This window comes from Anopheles darlingi, chromosome 3 (genome assembly GCF_943734745.1).
Source record: "Anopheles darlingi chromosome 3, idAnoDarlMG_H_01, whole genome shotgun sequence".
Lineage (NCBI taxonomy): Eukaryota > Metazoa > Arthropoda > Insecta > Diptera > Culicidae > Anopheles > Anopheles darlingi.
The window spans coordinates 54,114,983-54,141,833 of record NC_064875.1 but is presented as its reverse complement, the minus strand read 5'-3'; the positions used below and the strand labels follow the sequence as shown (position 1 = coordinate 54,141,833).

At 49.1% G+C, this 26,851-nt stretch overlaps 3 protein-coding genes across 6 annotated transcripts; 2 read left to right on the top strand and 1 right to left on the bottom strand.

Annotated features, from left to right (window-relative positions):
• Positions 1–4,982: 4,982 nt before the first annotated feature.
• On the bottom strand, positions 4,983–10,420 carry LOC125955603 (mucin-5AC-like). Its single transcript, XM_049686742.1, has 2 exons — positions 10,338–10,420; positions 4,983–7,024 (listed from the first exon to the last, which is right to left on the bottom strand). The coding sequence occupies exons 1-2, from the start codon at positions 10,338–10,340 to the stop codon at positions 5,045–5,047; spliced, it is 1,983 nt and encodes a 660-aa protein (XP_049542699.1). The 5' UTR covers positions 10,341–10,420; the 3' UTR covers positions 4,983–5,044.
• Positions 10,421–17,177: 6,757 nt separating this feature from the next.
• LOC125954985 (uncharacterized) lies at positions 17,178–22,488 on the top strand. 4 transcript variants are annotated; one of them, XR_007469076.1, is made up of 3 exons: positions 17,178–17,404; positions 21,847–22,030; positions 22,141–22,488. XR_007469076.1 is itself a non-coding variant. In XM_049685760.1 (2 exons), the coding sequence occupies exons 1-2, from the start codon at positions 17,260–17,262 to the stop codon at positions 19,809–19,811; spliced, it is 2,367 nt and encodes a 788-aa protein (XP_049541717.1). In that variant the 5' UTR covers positions 17,178–17,259; the 3' UTR covers positions 19,812–20,130. The 4 variants fall into 4 exon arrangements, 1 of the variants encoding a protein (XP_049541717.1); XR_007469077.1 differs by having other exon boundaries at positions 21,847–22,141; positions 22,217–22,488; XR_007469075.1 differs by having other exon boundaries at positions 21,847–22,488.
• A 157-nt stretch (positions 22,489–22,645) lies between these two features.
• LOC125954986 (translocation protein SEC63 homolog) lies at positions 22,646–26,794 on the top strand. Its single transcript, XM_049685762.1, has 7 exons — positions 22,646–23,089; positions 23,711–24,649; positions 24,727–25,144; positions 25,222–25,534; positions 25,610–25,719; positions 25,787–25,871; positions 25,961–26,794. Exons 1-7 carry the CDS (start codon positions 22,966–22,968, stop codon positions 26,318–26,320), a joined length of 2,349 nt encoding a protein of 782 aa, XP_049541719.1. The 5' UTR covers positions 22,646–22,965; the 3' UTR covers positions 26,321–26,794.
• Positions 26,795–26,851: the final 57 nt, after the last annotated feature.

Sequence of the window (26,851 nt, the reverse complement as noted above, 5' to 3'; positions counted from 1 at the left end):
ATCATCAACTGTCGGACGGACGGCGATTGCTTCACCGTGCGCCACCGACGCCGCTGCCAAAGATCTTCACCGTTCAGTTAAGACCACTTATGGCCGGACTCCTAGTGCGGTGCCGTCGCATCGATCGTGGCAGATTTTTCGGGACATCCACCGAAAAGAGGATGATTCTCATTAATCTCAGCTAATCAATCTATGCCAATGCCTGGTGGCCACCTAATTAGGGTATTGTAAGTGGCCATCGTTACGTGTTCGTCTCGACGGACCTCCAAGTACCTACCCCCCTTCAATCATGCAGCTGCCCGTTTTTGGGCAAAAGACCAATTACCGATGCACATCCTGAGCAAAGGGGTTTTCCCAGCCGTCTCCACCGTTTAGCCGTTCGTCTCATAATTCAAAAACGCGCCACATGAAGGCGCTGAGAACGATCGAACACCGACCGATCCGCGTCAGCAATCCGTCCTCGGTTGGTATTTATCATGCCCGGAATCGTTCCCGGGTGCCCGGGTCCCCAAGGCCCGAAGCTGCATTCAACCAAACCGATTAGACCAGCAATCCATTCCCGGGCGATTGTTACCGCCACCGTGTGCTCGATTGGTGCAAGATTTTTCCACCTCACCCCCCGAAAAAAATAAACGATACAAACGTGACATATTTTCCATACTTTCCCCCATTCCCGGACGACGGTAATTGGAGACAAACAATGACTTGCTTGCTGGCTGGCTGGCTGGTTGGCGATCTCAAGATCGCCGCTTTGGAAATCAAGATTGCAGCAAACGAACAGCGAACAAGCGACGGGGTCCCAATCAGGCAGACACAGTGCGCAACCCACCGCTTCGGATCACTATTCCCCACCGAACAGTCCAGAAACGAGGGAATTGCCACCGGGTCCGGGCGCTCGACCGCGATTGTGCTCACGTCCCGGGTTCACCCCGTGAAAGGAGTAAAGATTCCGATTTAACACTTCGCCTTCGGTGGTTGGCGCCGGGCGATGAAGCGTTTTTCGCTCGTGGCTCGAGATGATGCTACTGCAACTGATACCGCGGGCTACCCGCGTTCCGTGATGTGTGACCATCTGCCATCTATCGATGAGGAAGACTCCAACAACCAGGGTGGGGGGAGAGAGGGCTGATGATGTAATACGGGGAAATTTGTGCACGATCGTGTAAACAGCAGCCAGGCCGAGGGGGGCAAGGGGGCAGCAGCCAACCGAGGCGACACTACCGCTTCATCGCCGACGCTGTTCTTTCACATTCCCGGTAGAGATCGGTTGGTTTTTAGGATGTTTATTTCGCTTTATTGACATTTAAATAATCACGTTTAACTACATATCTCGCTCTTCGCTCGAGTACAACAATAATACATTCTTCGTGGGTTTGCGGTAAAACGAGGGGGATGGAGCCCCACTTGATACAGCTCCAGGGGAAAGAGAGGGAACCTGGTTGAGTGTTGACCTACCGAGCCATCCCATCAACCCTGGCTGGCTCCTGAGCCTGGTGTACTCAAGATGATTATAATGCTTCGTCGCTAAGGCTCACTCGTTGGTTAACTTCATAATTACATCGCATCCTCCTTCTCTCCACCGATCTGTCTATTTGCTCATGTGTGCAGGTGCGCAGGTTAACACGGTCACGCCACCGGGTACCAAACGATACCGCACGGGAGACACCTCGCAAACACACACGATCCTCGATCCTCGATGCCTCGATCGCTTCGCAATCGACCATCAACATCAACAACTTAATCAATAAATACTTAAAAGACGCCACGCCAGCGCTGTGGCAGTGGCAGTGGCTGGGTAAGGGTAGGGATGGAGTACTTGCCTGTCCGTACCAGAAGTGATCTGTCTGAACACGCCACACACAACACAACGGCGTCAGCCTGCTTTATGCTACCGCAGATTTCAATTTTGCCCCGAACAACAACAACAACAACAACAGTAACCACATAGGTTATTTATCAATCTTAGTAACTCCTTGTCATACGCCTAATCGCCTGCGGCTTCTCTGCTCGTTTCGAGTTGGCCATGGTTGGGGGGGCATTTTTGTTTTGCTTATTGAAAATGTCACAATCTTACCGACTCTCTACACGAGCGCGAGAAAGCTGAAAATGAGATGAGAATGAAAAAGGCGAGAATGTCAAATCCCATACATTTGTGACAGCCTACTTGTATCTTTACATTTCCATTTGTATGGGATTTGACATTCTCAACTTTTTCATTCTCATCTCATTTTCAGCTTTCTCGCGCCCGTGTAGATGAAGTGTTAGGTGCTAGTGGAGTGGAGTATCGTTTGTTTCGAAAGTCAGGAAGGTGATCAGCTGATGCAGGATATTTGCCTGGCTAGTGCTTCGTTTGGAAGGTTTACGAGCGAAGAAAGAGAGAGAGAGAGAGAAAAGAAAGAGAGGGGTACTTGACGTGGAGCACATCGCGATCTGGCAACGATTCTCGGTGCAGCCATCGCAGCCGATAAAAACAAAACCGAAAAAGTCAAAAGATATCCAGTTCTGACTGAATAATGCTGCAAACCGATTGGCCTTCCCCCTTCCTCCGACACACCTTGCATAACGCACATCGAAGATGCAGCCACCGAAGGTTTGTGCAAAACGTCATGCAACGACTCCAATACCCGGGATCGATGATGCGTTAAAACGTTATCCATCTTCGCACCCAAGGGGGCGGGTAATTGAAAATGAAACCACAAATTGCGCTCGTACGCTCGCACTTGACGACGACGGGCGACGATGATGTGCGTGCCTTAAACGATTCCAATTCCACCGAAACCGGACCTGTACCTGGATCCCGCCGAAGGAGCGCGGCTTCACGGGCAGTGGCTGTTTTCCCGATAATTGAGATAAATGAAACTGGCCACCAAAGGGGGGGGGTGGAACGTGCCTTTGCGTGCCTCACAAGAAAAGAGAAGAAGAAGAAGAGTGAAGCAACGTTAGAGTCGCTCTCATCCTAACCACCACCAATCAACATCGATCATGGGAGCCGCATAAAAGTTTGGGGGGTCGCGTGCCAAAGCAACAGTGGAGCGTAGCTCTGGCATCTGCTGGCACCTGGCCTGGCATCACGTCGGTTATCACGAGCTGCGGTATGGTTTGCTGCGTGTTTTGCAAAACCCTTCATTCTCTACCTCAAAATGCAGCCTCCACCACCACGACTAGCGATCATACTCGCTTTCCATAGCACAGCGAGCGGCAGCAGCAGCTGGAAGTATGAATGGAATATCTAATCTAAACGCCACAGACCCCGGACCCCCTCGAAACAGCTCTATCAGGGCAGGGCAGGGCAGCGGGGAGTCTCGTTGAACGGTTTCGGTTACCAGCAATTAGGAAATCCGCGTTCGCGTGGATGAGGCACGGTCTGTTGGGTTGGTTGCTCGATGGTTGCAGCAGCAGCAGCAGCAGCAACATCAACAGACATCAGCATCAGCCCTAACTAACTGGGTCGTCTCTGTGCGCCCGATGATTCGGCCCAAATCGGCAAACGGCCCCGCGAAGCTGTGTGTGTGTGTGTGGAAATCGGTCATTTTTCTCGTTTTATTATCTGCCCCCGGGAATGCATTGCGGTCCGGTGGTGGTTGTGGCGTGGTGCGGTGCGATGCTGGAGCTAAACTCGCTCGCGCCCGATTTCGGTACAATGGCCGCATAGAGCAGCATAATGTGGTGGTGGTGGCGGCGTGAGATGCTGATGCGCCGCCCTCTCTCTCTCTCGAGGGCATTTGAATTCCGTTCCATTCGTTCGATGATGGTGGAAGAAAAAAAAGAAGATGAAGAAGACATAACCTCTGCGGCTGGGGAATGCTTGGACTTAATTGGGCTGGATTCGCATCGAAGGCGAGGGCGAGGGCGAGGCCGAGTGTACGCGCGCCTGCCAAGTCAAAACATGCTTCACGGCCCCACAAAATCATTACCGCAACCGGGCCGCGTGGTCTTGTGCCACGCGGTGCGATCAAAGTCGATCGCATAGGTCGTCGGCGGCGGTCTCTGGAGGCTGCAGCAACGGCAACAGGCAGCATGTTTTGATAAGACCATTCTGCGGTGCGCAATGTTTATGCTGCGCTTGCGCTGGCGCTCTGGCGCGCGCGAGACGCAAATGAAACGAGAATAAGACATTTTGGAAGCAGGGGGGTCCAAATAAATAGCAAAAACCTTCGCTTATTGTGTGTGTGTGTCTGTGTTGGGGGGCCGCATTTGAGGTCGCCTGGCCGGTTGCATCATGCAGCCGAAAAAGCCGAGGCCGTTTTGCTGGATTTGCTGGACACTGTCAGACAATCGGAACTGGGTCGGATTGGGTTATTATGCGCCGGATAATAAATCATTAAACGGGCGCGTAAAATGATGAATGAGGTGCAGACCATCGTCCTCATCGTCGTCGTCGATCTGATTCGCGTGGCTTCGAGAAGGCGAGGCTGCAACTGCAAAATAACTGCCGCGCTGCAAAAGCGATCCAGCGATCTAGTAGTCTAGCAGCCTCCACTCCGAATCGCCGGCCACTTGGGCAGCAGCACTCTACGATTATTGCGGCTCAAGTGCAACGAGATCCAAGTGTCCGGATTGAATTAAGAAACAACGCTTGGCTTGTGGCCACAACTGTTGTGTGTGACCATCGATCGCTCACTCACCGACGTGCTCCGATGAGATGTTTTTTTGGATGTGAAGAGATTCGTTTTTAATGTTACATATGGACCAAGGAATCAACCATCCCGTGGCTGGCAGACGGCCGCCAATGATTCAGCGACACGGCATGTCGACTCAATGGACGTGATCTCGCTCCCTAGACCTACCTCAGCTAATTTGGAATATGGCGTCGTGGTGCGCGATCGGATGAAATGTGTTTATGATGTGTGTGTGCATGTGTGTGTTTTGCCTTAAAATTGAATAACGGATGGCCCATGGGCCAATGGGAGACGGAATGAAAATGGGTACTTAGCCTCCTTATTGCAAACAAGTACTCCTGATACTGAAGATGGTGGTGGTTGGCCGCCTCCGGTCGTCGTCGTCGTCGTCGTCGCACGCCACACGCGCACACACACACACGTGTCTACGGGAACGGCACTGAAGGAACTTTGTAGTGATAGCCATCGGCTTCGAGCGTGTGCGATGGTGCAACCGTCGGTACGGCGAAGCTATTGTCCGGCATCTGGTAGTTGTACCCTTCATCGTTCGGATCCGCTATCCTTGGTTGCACCTCCGTCTCATCGGCATTCGATTCCTGCGGTGCGATCGTCGTCATTTGGCTGCTGGCCTGTGGCCGATAGGTCGTGATCGTATCGTTTGCCGTCGTCACACCGAGCATCGTAGTGATTGCGGGGGAAATCAGATCGATCAGTGACGGTCCCGACGGTTCGTCTGGTGATATTCTTGCTTCTAGGGGTGGTGCCGATGGGTTTTCGGTGGGTTCCGATTCCGACGTCGGTGCTTCCGTTGATGATGGTTCCGTAATGGCCGGGGTAGGCTGTACCGTTGTCACAGTCGAAGTGGTCGTGTAGCTCGTGGAAGGCGCTCCGGTTGTACTTGTCGCTGTCTCTTCCTCTTCATTGAAGCGCACCCCCGGTGCGAAACCTTCCGCTTGGGCCGCAATCTGGAGCATCTCCTGAAGCTGGTTGATCAGCGAAACCATCGACGAAGTGTCTTCCTGTGGTGTCTCCTGTATTATCACGGTTGTGCTGTAGTTGGGAGCGGGAGTCGCAGCTGCCACCGTTGTGGGTGCTGGTTCCTCCGCTGTCGTCGTTGTCGTTGTGGTGGTGGTCGTGATCGTTGGCTCCAGTTCCTGCTGTTGTACCGTGGAAGTCTCTCTCACAAGACTATCAATTTCTGGCGAGAAGGCAGGCCCGGCGACGGTGGTGGTGGTGGTGCTGGGCTCAGCGAATTGAGCAACGGTCGTAGCGACGACGGTGGTGGTGGTACCTGCATCACTTGCTTCCTCCGCATCATCCGTTCCGGTGCGCACGATTATCTGGAAGCCAGCGCCAGCCTCGTCGTCCGGTGGTAGATACTCCGGTGCCGATGTCGATGGGACTTCCGTGGTTGGCTGTGGTCGTACCACGGTCGACACGGAACCGGAGGCATCCGGGTAGACCGATGGCACTTCCGGCACTTTCGTGTACTGCGTTTCGGTCGGGAAGACATACGTCGAAGTCGTCACCGTGGTCGGGGATTGCGTTTGAGGTTGACCCGTGGTCGTGGTCGTCTCCGGGAACGGTTCGACGGTACTAGGACCTTTCGGTGCATCGAGGTCCGGTTTGGGTTTGGGGGGCAGATACTCGAGCGATGCTCGGGGCGTTGTGGTCGTGGTGGTTGGTTCCGTCGTGGTCGCCAGCTGATTGATATCGCTCGCCTCCCCAATCACCTCGTTGATGTTCGTTGGCAGCATGATCTCGGGCTTCTTGTAACCGTAACCCTCCTCACCGTCGAATTCTTGTGGTGTACTCGCGATCCCATTGGTGGTGTAAGGTGCACTAGTCGTAGTAGTAGTAGTTGTTGTCGTGGTGGTGGTTGTTGTCGGAACCGGGGTCGTAGTGCTGGTCGTACGGGATGTTGTTCCGGGTGTTGTCGTCGTCGTTGTCGTCGTGGTTGTCGATGGTTTGCTCGGCAGCAGTATATCAACGAGGTTCACCGTCTCGTCGCCTCCCTCTGGCGGTAGATACTCCGGGGCCTGGGTCGATACGGGACTTACCAGATTCGAGTCGGGATGCACATCGAGCGGAGCGTCCGGTTTATCGTAGTTGTAGCCCGTGCGATCCTCCAACCGACGGAACGGTGACGGTTGATTGTCCTCCAGCGGGAACAGCATGATTCGCACGGCCGGACCTTCGACTATTGCTGCATCATTCGATCTAATCTCAGCCGCCGCTACCGATCCATTCCCCCCACTGACTGCGACCGATGCTTCGATGATGTTTTGCCGTTTTTGCTTGTCACCACCACTGGCAGCGCCGGTCTTCTTGAAGAGATGCGATACGTCCGGCCTTGCGAGACCGCTCGCTGTCAGGCATGCGACCAATATGAGAAGCTTCCACGTCTGGAAAATCAAAACGAAAAGAAAAAAAAACGAACAAAAAAGCTATAGAAGGATTTTCAAATCAAAAACCTTTGGAGCACGCTTGGGATGAGAACCCGATCTTCTAGCCGTTGACCTCTGCACTGCACTCCCTTGTTCGTTCCTCCGTGAGAATCCTCTGCTCGATCACCTCGATGTGCCTCGCTTTCATTTCATCTCGATCCAGCGAACAAACATGCATGTCCCAAACAGTGATGCCACTGTTCCTTTCACCACAATTAGCAAACCCTGGCCCGTGTCTGCGATCCAAACGGGATGCGCATCGAGATCGAGCATCAGAAGTTATGCAAAAGTAAACACACACACTCGACACAGTAACCATCATACCGTTACCGCGATGAACTTTGAAGATCGAATGGTCGCCTGCGGTCCAAATACCGGGGACCAGTCCACCACGTCACGAATGTTCAAATCAACACGCAGAGACTCCAATCAGGACGCACGCGGGACATATGCATAGGTGTCTGATGAGTGGCCGACCGAATCAAACCCATTATATCAGCCCACGGTGACGCGACCACAATCGCGCGCAATCGCCGGTGAAGGTGACCGAGAGGGAGAGAGAGAGAGAGCGCGCTGCGGTAGTTCGCGATGTGCAAAAAAGTGGCCACGGTATGGGCCACGAACCTGCAAGAAGTGACATCGCGACAGTGTGCTTCTACCGAGTGGTGCCTAGTGCCTGCTGTATGCTGGTTAGTAGAGCCTCATCCGAAAATAGACTGCCGGCACGCGAATCCACACTATCGATCTGGTGACGATGGGAGACGAGTTGCAATGGATGGGACCACCGCGGGCCGTTTCCCGGTGAAAGTAAAAAACATCAAGTGGCGCATCTTTAGTCTCTCAAGAGGCCCCCGGTGGCCTCCCGGTGGAAGTGGTAAACGAATGGTACCGTACTTCTATGGCCACCAGACGTTGTGTAATGTATGGCCTCCAAATACATCCGAAGTCAGAGTCCCACAACAACAGAGATGCCGGGCAGATACCTACAGTCCTACGGATGCGTTCTACCAGTGCCAGCCCTCCAGCTATAGAGCAGCCCATTTCCTTTGCACGGCTAACCTTGATGACTGATGAACTCCCGGGAAGCCCGGTAGCCATCCCTCCGGTGGCAATGGATTCAGTTTGACCTTTGCCGAACGGTCCGTCCCCATACCGGTCGAGATTGCGAGAAAGTCGGTCATCTGTTTTGTGGCCAAATCAATTCCCTCCCGGGCGGACGGATGGCCGGGCCTATTGCGTCACCGATGGCGCGATTTGCGATGGTCCGCGATTGTTCCAACGGTGACGGAGGTCGCGTAGGCGAACGAGAGGAAGGTGGATGGCAAAAACAACGTTTAATTCAAGAATTGAAACCGAATTGCGATTAATGGCTAGGAAAGTCTCATCTCATTACCCCTTTCATGCCATCCCCCTCGCCCCCTTTCCTTTCCCTCCAGTGGCGCCGGGTGGCCAGTTTATTGCCACAAATTAGCGTTTGTACCGGACCAATCACCTTCCCCACTACCAACTCCCCCGAAAAATGAAGCTACTGTCATTAGTAATTACCAATTTATGGTCTGTTGTTTGTGGTGCTCTAGTTCGAGCAGCTCACAGCGGGCGGACTGTGTCACGCGGTTTCAAGGTGATGCGCTGCAACTGCGCCGAACTCCAATTACGCGAGCGAGCTGCGTTCTGATATGATGACAAGCTGATAGAGCTTCACGCAGCAGCAACAGCAGCAGCAGCCGCCAGCAGGTTCGAACAGCAGATGAAAGTCTAACGCACGCAGTGCACTAGTGCCAGGGAAGTTATGCAAGAACTGTCGGCGAGCCTTCTCCTGCTTCTCATCCTCCTCCTCCACCTTACCTTTAACCGACAGAACAATCATAAACTGATGAGGCGAGACATGGATTTCATGTATTCCGACGCTTATGGTGGCGTTGGTGGTGGTTTTTTGATTTGAGGTTATGGCTCTCTAGCCACAGACCACCAGCTAGAAGCTGGTGGGACCGTCGGTTTTTTGGGGCCCTAATTTGGAATGCATTTCCTAACCAAGCACCAGCGTGCGCTACCCAGCTGTTCCGAGCAGTCCCGTCCGGGCACGCCTGGCGTGCCTTGCCCGATTGTGTGCCTTTTGCAAGATGTTGTCGGTTGGTCAGAAGTGAAAGAAGTGATCTCCTTCTGTGAGTGATCTCCCGATCTGACGGGGATTGGTTAAGCAAGCGCAGTGGTTTTCTCCATCTTCTCTTTTCTTCTATTTCGGGGAGTGATCTAATGGGAAAAATCGTTTCCCGGCCACCTACTGGCGGGAAAGAGAAAGAAAGAGAGAGAGAGAGAAGGTGGAGCGTACCAAACACGGTCATTCACGCACATTCGATTCAGCCACGGGACCAGCAATCCATCCCAGCATCCATCTCCCCAGTGGGTGAGACCAGTTTTCCCTTTCACTCGCCAAACGGCCAGGTCCCGGGTCCAGCAGCGATAAGTTGAGGATGAGTCTATCAATGGCAGTGTCGTCGGCTTCGTGTTCGTCCTCCAGTCATCCCGTACCTTCCCGTACCCATCAAAACGGGTCAAACAACGTCACACACCGAATGCATCACGCAATCACGCATCATTACCGAACGGTAACAGCAAGCACCGCACAGAATCGCATTCCCAGAAAGCTCCATCGGTCATCCCCGAAACCCAAGAGTCGTCGTACCGTAAGATGGCCATCGAACACGGTACATCCCGTGCTTTAGCCGTGTCATGCGGCCGTGGCGTATCGATTTCAAAGGGGCTACGTTCCCCCAACCGCTGCTGTAACAACTGTCCAGTTGAGCATTATTACTCCGGTCTTAGTGCAGATCGGCGAAGAATCTTCCCTTCGCGCCTTGTGTCATGGCTGTGGCTAGTCCCAGACGATTAATGATGATCTCCTGCTCGCCGCCTCATGCTCAAGGCGGGTCCGTTGCATAACGGAATGCAAGTATAGCATTGGCGGTCGCGGTAACATTCAAAGATCGCGCGACCTTATAGCCCCGCCGGTGAACAGCCGCAAGACTTTCTTGCCACTTTCGCCCAAAAAAAAGAGCAAACGATCTTCTACCATTGTTATGCAAAGTGAAGGCGGGGGCATTCGAAAGGTTGCACGGCAAGCTTCCCGATCGCAACAGATAGACCAGCTTGGAGGTAGTGGAGCAGCACTTCCTTAATAGTGGAATACGAACGTTTGGCTGCTACTAGTGCAGGAATGCTAAGAACGCTTGTGGAAATGCGGTGTATCCGTTGGGCTCGTGCTCGTACTCACCATCTTGTATCACGTAGCTCTTCGGTAAAAGGGCACTTGAACTCTCCAAAAGTCTCTACTCTATCACAGAAAACAGTACCACTAGTTCCGTTTAATTTCTGTTTTAAAACGTCCAAACGCCTAGTTGTGGCGCATCACAAGCATCACTTTAGCACCGTATCACTGAGCACACTAACGAACGGGCTGAATTCTTCCAGAAAACTAACGCATCCAGCAACAAACGTAACGTGCGTAACCCAACACGGAATACCAAGAATTAATTCCGTCGAAGATCTCGAATCCCGATCTGATGTGCCGTCGTGCAGCAGGAGACCACGAATGAAGCGCAGGATTCCTCAATCGACTACCTTTATACGCCAGACAACGGAGCGCCAGCAAACTCTACCGGATCGACCACCAAGCTACCCGAGCAGGGCCGCTCAGCGTCGTCGAAGCCCGACGATGGGTACTACTCCCTCCACCGCTACTGGCGGGCTCCGCTCCGTTGTTCCTCCAGTGGCGATGGTTCACGTCGCCGGATCCTGCTGTTGCTGCTGCTGCTGCTGCTGCCGAAAACGTCCACACCGGTGTTTGACGATCGCATTCGCAGATTCGGGCGCATCTTCTGGCGCATGGCCCCACGCTAGGGCAGTAGTGTACGAAGCGTCGAACTAACGAAACGAACGAGCGAACGAACGAACGAACAGAAACCGCACACTTTTGGTGACGGTGGGAGTAACCAACCGAGTGAGAGTGAACCAGCGTGCAATGCCCGTGCAACAAACGAAACAACGAGATATTCGGGTTCCGTGCTGCTTTGGCGGTATTAGGAGATCGTTTTGTTGTAAAGAGCGGCATCATCTATTGCTGGTCGAGCTCATCTGCACATGAGTAGAAGGTTAACCGCATTGAAATGGCCACACCAGCCATCGCACCATCGCCAGTGGAGAAATGCTACGCGCCTTGTCGGTCGTCAATCGTTCGGTTTCTGTAGTCGTCGCCTTGACGACACCAATGGGACCCATGGGGTGTCGGCCACCGAATGTCCGTTCCGGGGATCTCATATACTATGTCACTCTACTGGATATTTATTTCCCCCCCAAAAAAACAGCGCTCCTGATTCATGACAGTGAACCGCACGCAGACGATCGTCGAAATGTCAGGTTTTAACATTTTCGCATGTGCCCGCATATCGGTGACGTATTAGGCCTGGGCCAGGGATCGTTCCTGGTGCAGTTGCTACCAGTGTGTATCAGTCCGATCATACGGTGTTCCATCCTTTTCTTCTACTCCTGCTACTATGATCTTTCGGTTGCATGCGGTGAATCTCGGTTTTTCCATCCGCCAGCCGGATCAGTCAGATTGTATAAAAATAGACAAAAACGTTACGTTCGATATATGCTAATCGTTACGTGCACGAATCCTATTGATCAGTTTATGCTTTTAATCGTTTCAGCCTCGCTTTTGCTCAGATGACAAGAGTTTATTTTTAAACAACATTTTTACTTAACAAGTATATTTTGCATGTCTCCAGTTCTGCCTTGAATAATTGAAACACTAAGCATTTTATTTTGGAACATAACAAGAACTTGTCTCTTGAAATGTAACTTATTAGGTGCGAGAATAATCTCCATTTTATCACAAAACTCTCTCTCCAGTAGACGTGTCATCGCATAACGCTTACGATCTAGTTGCTCCTAACCTCCAGCTGAACCATCAACATCCTTTTATCATATCGTACCTTCGATTGTGTTGTTGTTACTGCCACAGGAAACCAGACACAAGGCTGAAGCCCACGAACCCGCCCTGCTTTGGCTTGTAAAGATATCTTGAACCCCCGCAACCGATCGCCGACCTGCGCGATCGTGGTCTTGTTTTGGAGCGGACCTTTTTTTTTGTGGGCCACTCCGTTGCGCACGTCGGCGTAAAGTCGCGCGCGGCGCTCATTCATTACAATGCGCTATCTTATCCGATCGTTTATTTCCTCTCCGTAACCTTTCCCGATTCGGGCCATGCTAGGCTGCTGGCAAGCTGCCTTTTTTGCCGCAGAGAACTCCATCATCCTTGTGCTCATCATTTTCGACGGCACTTCTCAACAACAGCAACAGTCGCAGCAGCAACAACAACAACATTGGCCACATCAGGATCGATGGCTTCATCTTCCTTGATGGTACGACGGTGTCATGCTTAGTGTGTCTGGTGGCTGATGGTGACCAACCGACCGACCGACCGACCGACCGACCGTCTGATCGGCCACACATTGCCCACGGTGATCGATCGGTTCTGCCAGGCTTCCCCGTTTTATTTTTTGCATCAAATATGCACGCGTGCAGATGCATTGCGTCGCCGGGCCGTTGCTGCCCTGGCTGCAGGATTATGCAACGGTGACAAAGACCAGAGGGGAAAGACTGCACCAGCGCGTACCGTACCAGTGCTTCTGCGAATGCGCGCCATGCCAACGCACCACCGAACGGTTGTATCATCGAAGTCCTTACAATAGCCCGCCATACAACGCGCGCGCGGGCTCCCAATCATGATTTATGACGTCTATTAAAACAAGGAGTCTGATGGCCTTTGGCTCAGGCAGAGGCGCCACCCATTCATGTGCGTGAAGCTGTTGGCGCAACAACCGAAACGTGCCGGACCGCCGGTAGGTGGTAGGCCCAAAAGTGGGTGACAAATATTTTAATGTGCCCGGTCCCTTTCGGTGCCTCCTTCACTCGCCTATGCTGGACTGACATACAAATCATACTTTTCACGCTTTACCGAAGGCCCTCCAGCTCGAACCGAAAAGGATGGCCGACGTCGATGGTTACAGTTACTGTGTGGCGTTACAGGTTTGGCTTTTGATTTGTGAAATGAGCAAATCACATCAATTGGAACGCATGTCAAGGGTAATGGTTGTGGACATCGGTGCGCATTGATTGATGGCTCTATATAGGCTAGCAGCAGCAGCAGCAACAAGAAGGTGTGAATGCCACATCCTGGAACATTATCAAACAATGGCTCCATACATATGCATTGCAGTCGCCAATCGGCCACGTGTTTTCAATTTGCAGCCGGAGAATGGACACACCGCACTGCTTACCACTCACCCCTTTCGAGAAGTAATTAAATTCTCAAAAACGATCGTCATGATCTCGCAAACCGGGGCCGGTGAGCGTGAGATCATATTCGCGACACCGACGGTGAGCATAATTAGCTCGAAGTCGAAGCACAGCATCGCAGCCCACCAACGCACGCAGCGAGAGGCTTTTCGGGGTTAGATCAACGCTGACTGGCGTCATCGGTGTGACTCATTAAATTGACGCCATTGCTCCAAACGACTGCCAACTTCAATCGTTCACTTCGATGTCCTTTCTCTCCCACAGTTCACACTGTCGAAGTCGAGGCACTTAATTGGAAGCAACAAGACGTATCGTATCGGCTGGAGTAATGAATTAATCAATTCTCACTGCCACTGCTCATCGTCTGTCGGTGCCTCGCAGCCGACCCAATCCTGGGACGAGTGACAAATGCCTAACGCACGCGGATCTTGATCATCATTCCCTTTTCTGTCACAGAACTCCGCTCCGGTTGATCGACGACGAACGAACGTGTTCGCGCGTGGGCAGTTTATGGTGCTGCGACCGTGACCGTTGCTAGCCGACGGTTGGAATCTAATCCTCACCGACAAGGTTAAGGGATGCGCCTCGATCGAAGGGCTGCTCACCAGTCTGCAGTCCGAAATCGAACGCAGCTGACAGTTAGTTGATATGCATAGATGGGGGTTGACCCTTTGACGCACCAAGGCCGGCAGCTCATCTCTAAAGCCTCGAAAGGACTCTCCACGGAACCACACGGACATAACTTTATCGCCCCCCCCGTTACCGGCGGTCGTGAAAGCCGTCCACCCTGGTGGGGCCGTCGGGGCTTATCTCTAGCTGGGCTAGCCGACGAGTCTCGACCGGCAAATGGCGTTAATAGATCACGCATTAGTTAGAAATGCTCGCCGTCGCCGCCGTCGTAACCTCGTGGCCGTCGATCGCGTGAATGCGATTTCTCGGCTTTTGTGCTCGGTTTCCCTGCTCCGCCGGGGCTTCGTTTGTGAATGTCGTCGCTTCGCCACTCTCATTGTCGCCAGCCGCGTGGCATGCGGAGTGCGTTTTGAATTTGGGTCTTCTTCGCGCGCATAAGCGTTGTTATCGTTTGGCAAAATGGAGGAAGATTGACAGCTCCACTTTGCTCTCAGCAGCAGCAGCAGCAGCCGTTAAGAGATCATTGGAATGGGCCGCAGCATACCAGTTTTGCGGGAGACGGAGTTGCGCATCTCACGCGACATACTTTTGACGACCACGACGACGACGACGGGGAGCAATCATCGAAAGTCGTTCCCCAGGTCAATAGGGTGCTAAGGTTCTTGAGAGCACCACTTCCCGCGAGCCTAGAGAGGCCTTCCCGAACCGATCACCAGGCGCAGGAGAGCACACAAATAAAATTACATCAAGCCCTCCGCTATTGAAGGGTGCGTGCACAAAGGGAGGCACTACTCGCGCAGTGACCTTATGATACGCTGTTACATACCGATCGGCGTCGATCGGATTCGATTACAGTCAATGGGCGATCGGTTGATGCCACATGTCGCACGAGCTCTCTTCCCATATCAAAATGTAGCTTCTACCACCTACCACGCAGCGTGTATCGCTGTCAGTTGAGCAGCTCATTCCGGCTACCATAAAAGCTCTCAACGTCACCGATTGAATACGAATACGCATCCCGCCCTTATGTGACGAGCAAAAGAAGGTAGAAGGGGAGGAGGAGGAGGAGGAGGAGGAGGAGGAGTGGTTGCTCACGAGCAGCATCTTTACTGATCGGTGATGCTCTCCAGCACGATCTATGGCCAGCGACGCAGACGACGGAGACGTAACCGCCAAACGTGCGCACGAGGCGCTCGCGTATGCAGTTTTCGCCTTCCAGCCAATGCCAGTCCGCGATTCTCTCGCGAGGGTGGCCGGTTTCTACGCGCGGTCGCGACCGCAGTGGAAAGCCTTCCACCGCATGCAGCATAACTTTTTAGCATAGATGAATAGTAATCATCCCACGAAACGGTTCGCACGTAAGGAGAAGATTCACCGTCGTGTCGTCGCAAATGCTTTCCCTCCGCTTAAAATAAAATCTCTTAGTTCATCCCGTTTTCGAGTTCGCTACGCCCAAAAGCGGATGGCTAAACGGTCGGTCGATGCGGCGCGCTGAATGTGCCAAGCCGATGGAGTCATTATATCATCGTATTTTAGGCCAGTAGTGTCGTCGCAAAACGCAAAAAGCCCGGAGAGAATAGCCGGCGAAACTCCACGCATCACCGTCCTAGCAATAGAGATGGCCAACCGGCAATCCTCAGGGAAGACCGCTCTATGGTAATGTGACACAGTTTTAAAATGTAGCAGATTACTTCACAGGCATTGGAAAGGGGTGGAAGGGGGATGAAGCAACAGGAGGAAACCTCATCGGAAGGCCATCTTCCGACAGCCATTCGACGATGGATCCGAGATCGGATGAATATACAAATGCGAAAGACATGCGGACCCTCCCCAGGCTGTGATGACATGCTATTTCGTATGCTTCCAATGGTCGCAAATCACTCCCGAAATTGCGTACCATTTACCATTCATTTCGAGTAATTCAACATCAGCGCTACAGTATAGCGCACTGATGAATGGCTGTGTAAACTACGAAATTGATACCTCGTACCGATCGGTTTTTGTGGAGGGTTTTATGTTTCAAAACGTCCGCCAAATCGTCCGCGGTACTCGTCGTTGACCGACCGATTAACATTGACCCTTGCTGCGGATGTGCTGTACCCATCGATCACATTCGGATCATGCAGACGGGCGAAATTATTTCCATCTTCGTTGATCACTGGCTACCTGGCCAGCGGTAACGAGGATGAACAAAAATAGGACGGCACGTTGTAGGGACAGCACATATTACCTTTAACCTCCTCCATCCTGGGATTGTAACCGTAGTCAACTTTTACGAACCCGATACAAACAAAAATATTACGACACGGCAGAACTCGCCCCGACACGGTGACCCGTACGGGTATCCGTATCGCCATCGACGCTCTAGGAGGTCGTGTACAGCTGGGGCCAGGGGCTTAGTCCGAGGCTTATGGAGGTCCCTTTCAGCCGGTCGATCTCCGTCTGACTTTGGGGCTCTCCGTCTTACTTTGGGGCTTCAGCTAAAAGCTGTCTCCATTCATCCACGATGTGCGGTCTCGCCTCTGTTCCTACGACGATGACCAAAGTATGTCGACAGTAAAGGGTTTAGAATCCTTTTTCGTTGTTCCTGGTCCGTTTTGGGGATCTTGCTTCGGGATCTTGATTTTCCTCCCCTCCTCACATGCTTCGGCTGTTCGGCCTATAGAGGGCGCTTTTCGCTCTCGCAAAAATTCATGCAAGCAAATCATTTACCGTAAAAGATATTTCAAGCAAGCCGTACCGTTTTTAACGGATTTTTTCGGCACTTAATTTAAACTGAAATTGCTGCTATAGACGAATCCACGGGTCGAAACTGGCAAAAATCGAAGCACGGAATATTCGATTCCTGAAACTGCAGTGGTGTAAACGACGAAGCAGTTTGGACCCGTATGACAAGGATATTTTTTCGAGCAGAGGGATATTTTCTTCGAGTACATGCTGTCTCTTTCGCTCCTATGAATGTTTTCGTGCTGTCTCACCTTTCACCGGATCGCTCATGAGAGCTTCGTGTACGGACACGGCGAGCTCGCATAAAACATAGTGTGTCAATGTGTTAGTGCTGCAAATTGCTGAAAAGTCGCCATTTTTGACGACGCGTCACTTCATCAAGCGAAGCGAAGCATAATAGCAGAGCATAATCGTCTTGGTAATTAAAACTAAAAAATCAACATTTTCCTAAAATTTTGGTTTGTTTTTTAGCATTCAGTATGGATAGAAAGCAATTTCGACAATCGTACCAACGGAATTACCATTTAGAGCGCCGCACTTCGAATCAACTCGGCGATGAAATGCATTCCGTGGATGGATTGGAGGATCAGCTGATGGATGATGCGGATTTCTCATGGCCTCTCGGTGAGTTGATATTTATAAAGAATTTCACTATTTTATGTTCATATTAAACATAAGCATAATAATAGTAATAGGAAAGTAGATTATTTGTTTAAACATGCTGAACATTGGATCAGCTGGTGATAGGTTAAAAATGATCTGCAAAAGTGATTTACAAAAAGTAATTTTATGTTGTTTTGTTTTTGCAGCGGACGTGGCGGGCATCGCTGATCATCGTGATGCACCTCCGACGTCAAGCATAGATTTAGATGTAGAAAGATCAAGTGATGGTGATTTGGTGCATGATAATAGTTTGATTAACGATGGTTTGGTGCATGATAATAGTTTGATTAACGATGGTTTGGTGCGTGATAATAGTTTGATTAACGATGGTTTGGTGCATGATAATAGTTTGATTAACAATGGTTTGGTGCATGATAATAGTTTGATTAACGATGGTTTGGTGCATGATGGTATTTTAAGCGACAATAATTCTAGTGAAGTAGATATCAACGTAGACTGTAGTGTTGAACAAGGTGTAGAGTACGAGTATGAAGTGCAATATGAGGAATACCTAGACGAAAATGATGAGGGAATATATGAAACATGGCCAAAAAATTACAGTTTTCTTAAGGGAAAAGGTTTTGAACATTCATTAAAATTCTTTTTTAGTATTTCTCGCCTTTCCCGAGACCATTCAAATTTACTTTTAGCCATTCTAAGAAATTTTTTTAAACCAGATTTGCCCAAAGATACAAGAACATTCCATAAAACCGCTAGTGGGGTTGGATCAGAATTAGCTAGAATCAGTGGTGGCAGTATGTGGTATCAGGGTGTAGAAACAGTTTTGCGTCAATATTTTGGGGATACTATTCCCGATGTTTCTACTTTTACAATTCAGGTTTCAATAGACGGTCTCCCTCTTTTCAATAGTTCGCCTGTTCAGTTTTGGCCAATTTTAATTAAGGTACAAGAGCTACCCAATGCACCGATCATGCCTATCGGTATTTACATGGGTCAAAAAAAACCGGAGGAAGTGGAACAATATTTGCGTCCCTTTGTCGACGAAATGAATCCACTAATGGATAATGGTTTGGAATTTGGGGATAAATATGTCGATGTGGCGATAAGTGCTTTTATAGCGGATTCTCCGGCACGGTCATTTATTAAATCCGTAAAGGGGTTCCAATCTAAACACGGATGCACCGGCTGCCATGTGATAGGAGACTATTTAAAAAGCCACAAAAAAGTTGTCTTTGATTCTGTGGATGCTGAACCACGTACAGATGCAGGGTTCAGAGCCAGATTAGATGCAGACCACCATAAAGAGGTAAGATCACCACTGGAAGACTTGAAAAATGTTGATATGATAAACAGTTTTCCAGTGAGTGATCGTCTGCATCTAATTGATCGTGGGGTGACTAGAAAAATTTTGAAAGGTCTTTTAGAAAATGACTTTGACCGTTTTGGCCATTGGTCATCTTGGCAGAGGCAGAACATTTCAAAATTTATGGTTCGCACTAAACTGCCGAGTGAAGTCAACCGACCTTTCCGCGGCGTCGACCTGCTCCCTTTCTGGAAGGCGACTGAGTTCCGCTCTTTTCTCCATTACATTAGTATTATTATTTATAGGGACTTCATGTATATCGAGGCATTTAATCATTACTTACTTTATTTTAGTAGTATTACAATATTCTCTTCAACATTTCATAGACCGAACTGGGTGCTAGCGGGAAGGCTTCTTAAACTATTTGTAAAAACATTTAAAGTTCATTACGGTCGATCTAATTTAGTTAGTAATGTACATAATCTGCATAATGTGTACAGAGATGTTTTAAATCATGGTGCGCTGGATGATTTTTCTGCATATTGTTTTGAAAATCATTTAAATTTTCTCAAGCGTTGTGTGAGGTCAGGGAACAGATGTTTGGAGCAAGTGGTAAGCAGATCACGTGATTTTGCTTCCATAAATAATGCTGCGTCCAAACTTCATTGTTCTGTAACGTATCCAAAATTAACACCAACGGGGATCGGGATTCAGTTAACAGCCGATTTTTTGTTAATGCCAAACATGAAGGATCAATGGTTCATGACCCGATCCTTCGGCATAGTTAAGTTTATAAAACCCCATAAAACTCCTACGGGTTCGTTCAGTTTGGTAGGTAAACTTTTTAATCATGTGGAAGAGTTATTTACAATAGACACAGAAGATGATATTGGGCCACTTCACCTTTCCTCAAGTAGCTTGCACATGTATAAAGTAAATGTAGATACCCCTGTAAGAATAATCAAGATTCCTTTAACAGCTGTCTTATGTAAATTAGTTTGTGTACCTTTACCGCATCGTTCCCTGTCGCGTTATAAATTTGATTCCAACCATCCTTCTGAAACCCTCGCCTTTTTTCCTTTGCTGCATACCTTTGCTTCGTAACAAACACTGCATGACTATAGCACTTTCGATTTTATTAACATATTATATTTTTTTCATACATAAATCAACAAACATAATACCGCATGATACATATAGTTACCCTCAACCCATAGAAAAAGTAGCATAGTTAATAAGTATGTTTAGCGAATAGATGACTGATAGACAAAAATGATGATGATGATTTTTTAATTTGATGATGGATATAAATGTTAATAAATACTAACGGATGTGAATAGTGTTGAGACTCGCGCGCGCAATCGTTCGGAATATTAAATTGAAATACGTTACTTTCTCAACACTATTCACGGGAATGTGGTGGGACATCATCAACATTTACATGTCTTTTGCTTTAATTACATTATTTTTATTTCATGGATTAGCAGAATGTTTTAGTTCATGTCAATGGTTAGTTTATGATTGAAAGTAATTATGCACAGTTCATGACTTACAGGACTAATTCACAGTTCATACCTTAAACATATTAGTAACAGTTCATGACTCACAGGACTAATTCACAGTTCATACCTTAAACATATTAGTAACAGTTCACAGGACTAATTCACAGTTCATTACACACTTACAGGACTAATTCACAGTTCATACCTTAAACATATTAGTAACAGTTCATGGCTAAAATTACTAATTCACAGCAATTCATTGGTATTTTTTGAGTGTGATTTCCGGTACACACTTCTTCTTAAACCTACGAAATTTACTGATCTTTGTTTGGAATGTTTACATTTGTTTATCAAGAATTTCTTAATGATATCTCCTTGGTCTCCTTGGTCTTCTCCAATGATTTTTTGGAATAACTCTATGATGTTTTTAAGACTGTGGAAGGCAGCTGTCTCCGCTGATCGGTCCTTTTTTACTCCTGTCCACGAGCACCTTGCGATGACGTTGGAAGAGAATAGTAAATGGAATGCGCTATGTAGTTTTTGTTCTGGATCGTCATCTAGCCTAAAGCGAAGTGTTAACCAATCTAGAACCCTTTTCGAATAGTCTGCGGAGCTTAGCAATTGGTTAAACGTGTACAGCAAAGGGAGCGTTTCCACTGCTTCGATATGAAATTCCTGGGTGGGTTCTCTTGTACTGGGAGTATTGTCATCATTTTGCTCTACATTTGAAGCTAAATTGTTAGTAGCATTTCGCTCCAAATTAGCGGATAAATTGGCTTGCATGACCATGATACTGTCGACCTTGGAGTTGACCGATCGTAGTACACGCTGAGTCAAAACGATCCCTTTCGTGTTCTTCATTATTAAATTTTTACAGGAGCAAGATTGTCCCTCGTTTTCGTTTTCCTTTGAGGAAGATTGGTGCATTTCCCTAAAATAACGAGACGATAGAATAACAATTAATGATTGTAATTTACCGTGCTAAATGCTTTGATACTTACGGGGTTATTTCACCTCCTACTTGAACACCAACATTTCTATGGTCGCCGAAGGCGTCCACCGTTGGCAGATCCATGCTCCTTCATTTAAAAACAAACGATTTAAACATGAGCACTAAATGAAACCGGGTTTAAATGATCTAGCATACTTACATTGGTTTGCCAACACACTTTTGAAATCATATAACACGCAGAAGTTATCACAGCGAGTCGCCGGCAGCGTTTGTGTTGCCTTGCTCCTTCATTTAAAAACAAACGATTTAAACATTAGCACTAAATGAAACCGAGTTTATATGATCTAGCATACTTACATTGGTTTGCCAACACACTTTTGAAATCATATAACACACAGAAGTTTTATCAAATAATAATCAAAAATCAAAAACATAACACGCAGCGAGTCGCCGGCTGTGTTTGTTGTGATCGCAGGAATGGTTGCCATTCCGACAGATGAAAAATCGTAATCATTTGGAACGAGGGTTTCCGAACATATAATTCGTAACAAAACGAGCCAGATTATCCCCAAAACTAGTTTAACAATTAAAATATCTATATTACGTAACATTATATGTAATTTGTTGCTTGTTGGAAGTTTTATTTGCAATTATTGATATTTTTTAATGTTAATATTCTTTACAGATTGGATATGGCAACCCTGCCGTACGTTTTGAGAGGTTGTGTTGGAAGCGGTCTGGCTGGATGCGTACGCCTCAAGTAATTCTCGTGAAAAGAGTTTATTTTACCGTAAATTACCATTAATCTTGCCTTCTACGGTATATCTAAGGTTTGCGACATGCATTGCTGCATACGCCAACTGAATGTGGTAAGTGATTGCAACGCTCTTTAAAAATCAAATCTGATATTAGGATATGTTTTTATTTGCAACAACTTCCGGACTTCAATTCTTCGACGACGTACCTGAAAACTATTAAGGGTGAGTATTGTGTGTTTGTGAATAGGTTGAAAAGTGTTCTGGTAGTGAAAAATCTATGTGGTTTGTGTTTTTTAGATGGAGATCATGATTGCTTTCGAGGGCATTCTTTTGCGTGCCGCTGCCTCATCCGTGGCTTGCCGTTCGCCTTATCCGGGTCAAAACATATTTGGTAAGTGTAGTGTAGGAAAAGTTTATATGTATGAATCTTTGAAGAGTGATAATAAATGCGTGCAGTGGAAAATTATATTTTTCATCAAATTTTTTATTCACATTCATCCGAAAAATGCTACGGAGCAGGGGTGCAGAAAACACACGCACACCATCGCAAACCAGAGATGACACACACACCATCGCAAAATGCGTCGAAAATGACACCAATACATGCGCAAAAGGGCTTTTTTGATTGCTCGAAGTTGGGTCGATTATCGGGTCGATTATGGGGTCGCGTAAACAATAATCGACCCGAAAGAGTGACGTTGAGTGATTTTTGTCATACGGGTACTGAGAGTGGAGGTTTTTAACATTTTTCAACAAATTTCGTGAATTTCGTGATGATAAGAACAAATTAGCATCATTTGGAACTCACGTGGTTGTTCTCGGTAGAAAAATAGCCCTCCCGGTCGTACAAACCGAGGAAAACTGCAACCAGACAGACAATCACAGAAATTTCCGGCTGAGATCCGGGAGCCGCGTGGACGAAATTCTCGTAGACGTGCATTTTGTGAAAGGGATTTATGGTAAAAAGGCGGCTTCTCGGAAGCCGCGGGGGAATAGTGAAGGCCTACCAACGGCCCTAGACATCGAAGACACCGAACGGAGCAAAAATGGGTGGACAGAAATTTCAGTACGATGAGAGTGGAGGAACTTTCTTTTACTTTATACTCTCGTTTCTGGCGCTAATTCTCATACCGGCCACTTTCTACTTCTGGCCACGCAAGAAAAAGGAAGGTAAGTACGGATCATCCACCGATAAAACCCGCGGTGCCCGCTCCAAAATCCCCAAACTTATCAATCTGTTGATTGTTCCCGGTTCCTGCGTGAATTGTGACACGTCGTCAAAAAAACCGGGCCGAAGCACCGTTATTCGGCTTTGTTTTCTTTTCTCCATTTCCTCACGCTCGACTGCCCACTACTTTCTTACATCCTGTGCAAGAATTTGCGAAAGTTTCTCAAAGCGCTTTGCATAGATGCCGGGAAATTCCATGTCTGCCATTTAACGTGGTGCGCGGACATGAAAGTTGCTTGCTCGCCCCGCACTTGTTCAAACACTTGAATTTTATCGAATCATTTTATGTGTTGGGTGAATGGATACACCCCGTGTACACCTTGTTGCCACCTTCTCACGTGCCACCCTTCTTTGGATGACGATTATCATGACCCGTGTAATGATGGGACGCAGTTGCCTGGTTCCAACGCGTCACGGTTCTGACGCTCGAGACGCCTCAGAAACCTGACCACAATCGGTAGTAATTTGCGACAAAAATCTGTTCCGCTAGAGCCAACCACAGATACTTCTCCTTGTGTACGCCCTCGTAACTAACGAATTCACCGAACCGTTTCTGTCCACAGACCCCATATCGAAACGAGAGAACTGTAACTGCGAAGGATGTCGGAAGAAGCGAGCGACAATGGAACATTCCGACCCTTACAAGGGTGCAAAGGAGCTGCTGGTGAAGCTGGGCATCGTCGCTGGCTGGGCACTGTTGGCGTTCCTTACCTACAAGGTGTCCCAGTTCGACTATGAGATGTCCAACTTTGACCCGTACGAGATTCTGGGCGTACCGCTCGGTTCCGCCCAGAAGGACATCAAGAAGGCGTACCGTACGCTGTCGGTGATACTGCATCCCGATAAGGAAACTGGTGACGAGAAGGCATTCATGAAGCTCACCAAAGCCTACCAGGCGCTGACGGACGATGAGGCGCGCAAGAATTGGGAAAAGTACGGCAATCCGGACGGTCCGGGGGCTACCTCGTTCGGTATTGCGCTCCCTTCCTGGATCGTCGAAAAGGAGAACTCGGTCTGGGTGCTGGGACTGTATGCACTCGTGTTTATGGTGGCGCTGCCGATCGTCGTCGGTACCTGGTGGTACCGGTCGATCCGATACAGCGGGGACAAGGTGCTGCTCGATACGACCAACATGTACTGGTACTTCTTCCACAAGACACCCCAAATGGCGGTAAAGCGCGTCATTATGATATTGGCCGCCAGTTTCGAGTTTGATAAGCGCCACAACAATCAGGTGATCGAGCGGCAATCGGACAACGAGGAGGTACCGTCGCTAATCCGCCAACTGCCGAATCTGAACGAGAAGTGCAAAGAGCTGCCATTTTCGCGCGGCTACTCACTGAAGGCCCGGGCTATCCTGCATGCGCACCTGTCACGCATACCGGTAAAGGAGAACACGCTCGAGATCGATCGTCAGCTGATCGTGCGCAAGTGTCCCTATCTGATCCAGGAGATGGTTAGCTGCGTTAGCCATCTGATCATGCTCGCTTATGCCAGGAAAAGTAAGTATGGGACGGAGAGGCACACTGAGCAAGCAATCCATGACTGACATCCTCTGATCCCCCTCCCTCTGTTTCAGTTCAACGGCTACCGACAATCGAAACGATCGAAAACTGCATGAAGCTATCACCGATGATTATGCAGGGATTGTGGGAATTTAAGCATCCGCTGCTGCAGCTACCGCACATGACCGAAGACATTCGCCAGTACATGCTGAAGAAGTTCAATGTCCGCAATCTGCAGCAGCTAGCTCAGCTTAAACCGGAACAAAGCCGCACGGCCCTTCGCAACCTAACGGATGAGCAGTACGATAACGTGATGAAGGTACTGGGACGGATGCCACTGATCGATTTCAACATGAAGTGTGAGGTGGTCGACGATGAAAACTCCAACGTCGTAACGGCCGGTGCTATCGTGACGGTGACGGTCGAGCTGGTGCGCCGCAGTATGTCCGAGCTGTTCGGTGATGCGACGGCCAAGGAGAAACAAGGAATTGCGTAAGTTCCGGAGTACCACAGTAATGACCGCGATCACAAGTGCGGCTTCGTTTTAATCACGATGTTTCTTCCAACAGGGAAAGTAACGAAAATGGGGACGTCGAGGGTGCCGGTGATGCGGACGGAGAGCTGGAAGTGACGGACGAGAAACAGGATCCGAAGGCTAAGAAGCAACCGGCCTGGCAGCCGAAAGCCGGCAAAGGCGTGTACAAGGGTAAGAGCAAGACGGCTCAGAAGAACCGCCGTATAGCGGCCGCTGCAGCAGCTGCAGCCGCTGCGTCTGCTGCCAAGAAGGAAACGGAAAGTGTTGCTGCTACAGGTGGCACTGGTAGTGCCGCTGCTGCGACCGCAAGCAAGGAAGGTCAACCAGCGGGAGGAGAGAAAGAAAAGGTAGGTTTGGGCTTTGTACACACGATGACATGATGGGAATGATGAATAATATTGACTTCTCTGTTGCAAATGCAGCGAAAGAAGGCCGCAGGACAGGATGATCAGGATTCGGATGCTGATGATGATGTCGAAGAGAACGATGCCAGCGATGCCGGCGGTGCCGATGATGATGATGAATGGGAAAAGTAGGTTACAACTGTGCCCATCATAAGAAAAAGGTGCTAGTAATTCGTTTTTGTTTTGCTTCCGCAGATTCCAGCAGAAGATTAACAAACGCGAAAAGCTAGAGGGTCGCTCGAAGGTGTCCCATCCGGTACATTGTCCACTATTTCCTGAGGTAAGTTATTGGTTGCTCGAACTCGAACTGTAGTGTGTTCAATTGGGATCTCGTAATCACCTTCGTTCCGTTCGGCTTTCGTAACGCAGGAAAAGCACGAATACTGGTGGACGTATATTTGTGACCGTAAGTCACGCACACTGCTGACGGTACCGTACCACGTGACAAACCTGATCCACCGAGAGGAGGTACAGCTGAAGTTTACTGCACCACGGTGGGCTGGCGTGTACGTGTTCACCGTTTGCCTACGGTCGGACTCGTACTTTGGTATGGATCAGCAGCTCGAGTTGAAGCTGGACGTGAAGGATCCGGCTGCCATCCCGACCGAACATCCACAGTGGGACATCAGCGAGTCCGAATCGGACCACAACGAGATGCAGGCGAACGATAGCGAATTCACGACCGATTCTTCCGATGGCGAGGATGATGGTCCCACGAAAAAGGACTGAACGACGGGAGGGAAGCGTCACGTTAGTTACAGGTCGTGGAGGGGCGCGCGCGAGTAGTGTTTCGCAGTTCTCTTCTTTGATTTCTCTTCCCATCACGATCGATCGACAATGAAGCAGAAGTGCAGCTAGGAGCCGCACCGTATGGCAGTGGTTTCGATTTTCCGGGATTCCGGTGACGAGCTAGGGGTGGACAGCCGAAGACATATAGCCATTTACATTAACCTATATGACGGACAGAAACAGCAACGATACGGCCTTTCACAGTCACTCTACACGGCACTCTTGCGGTGGCGCACAGTGGTGACAGGATTGAAGAAAACGATGAAGAAAATCACGGACGAATATCCGGACGGTAGGTGACGCACAGGAATTGTACGGAAGTAAGGTGATGGAGTGAGCGGAATAGCGATCGCGATACAGTTACAGAGTTTATATTTTTGTGTTCCTGTGGAATAAATGGTACGGTGAAAGCGATTTCTCGACACCTTTCACGGGTATGATAAGAAGAATAAGATGTTGGTAGCATGGTTG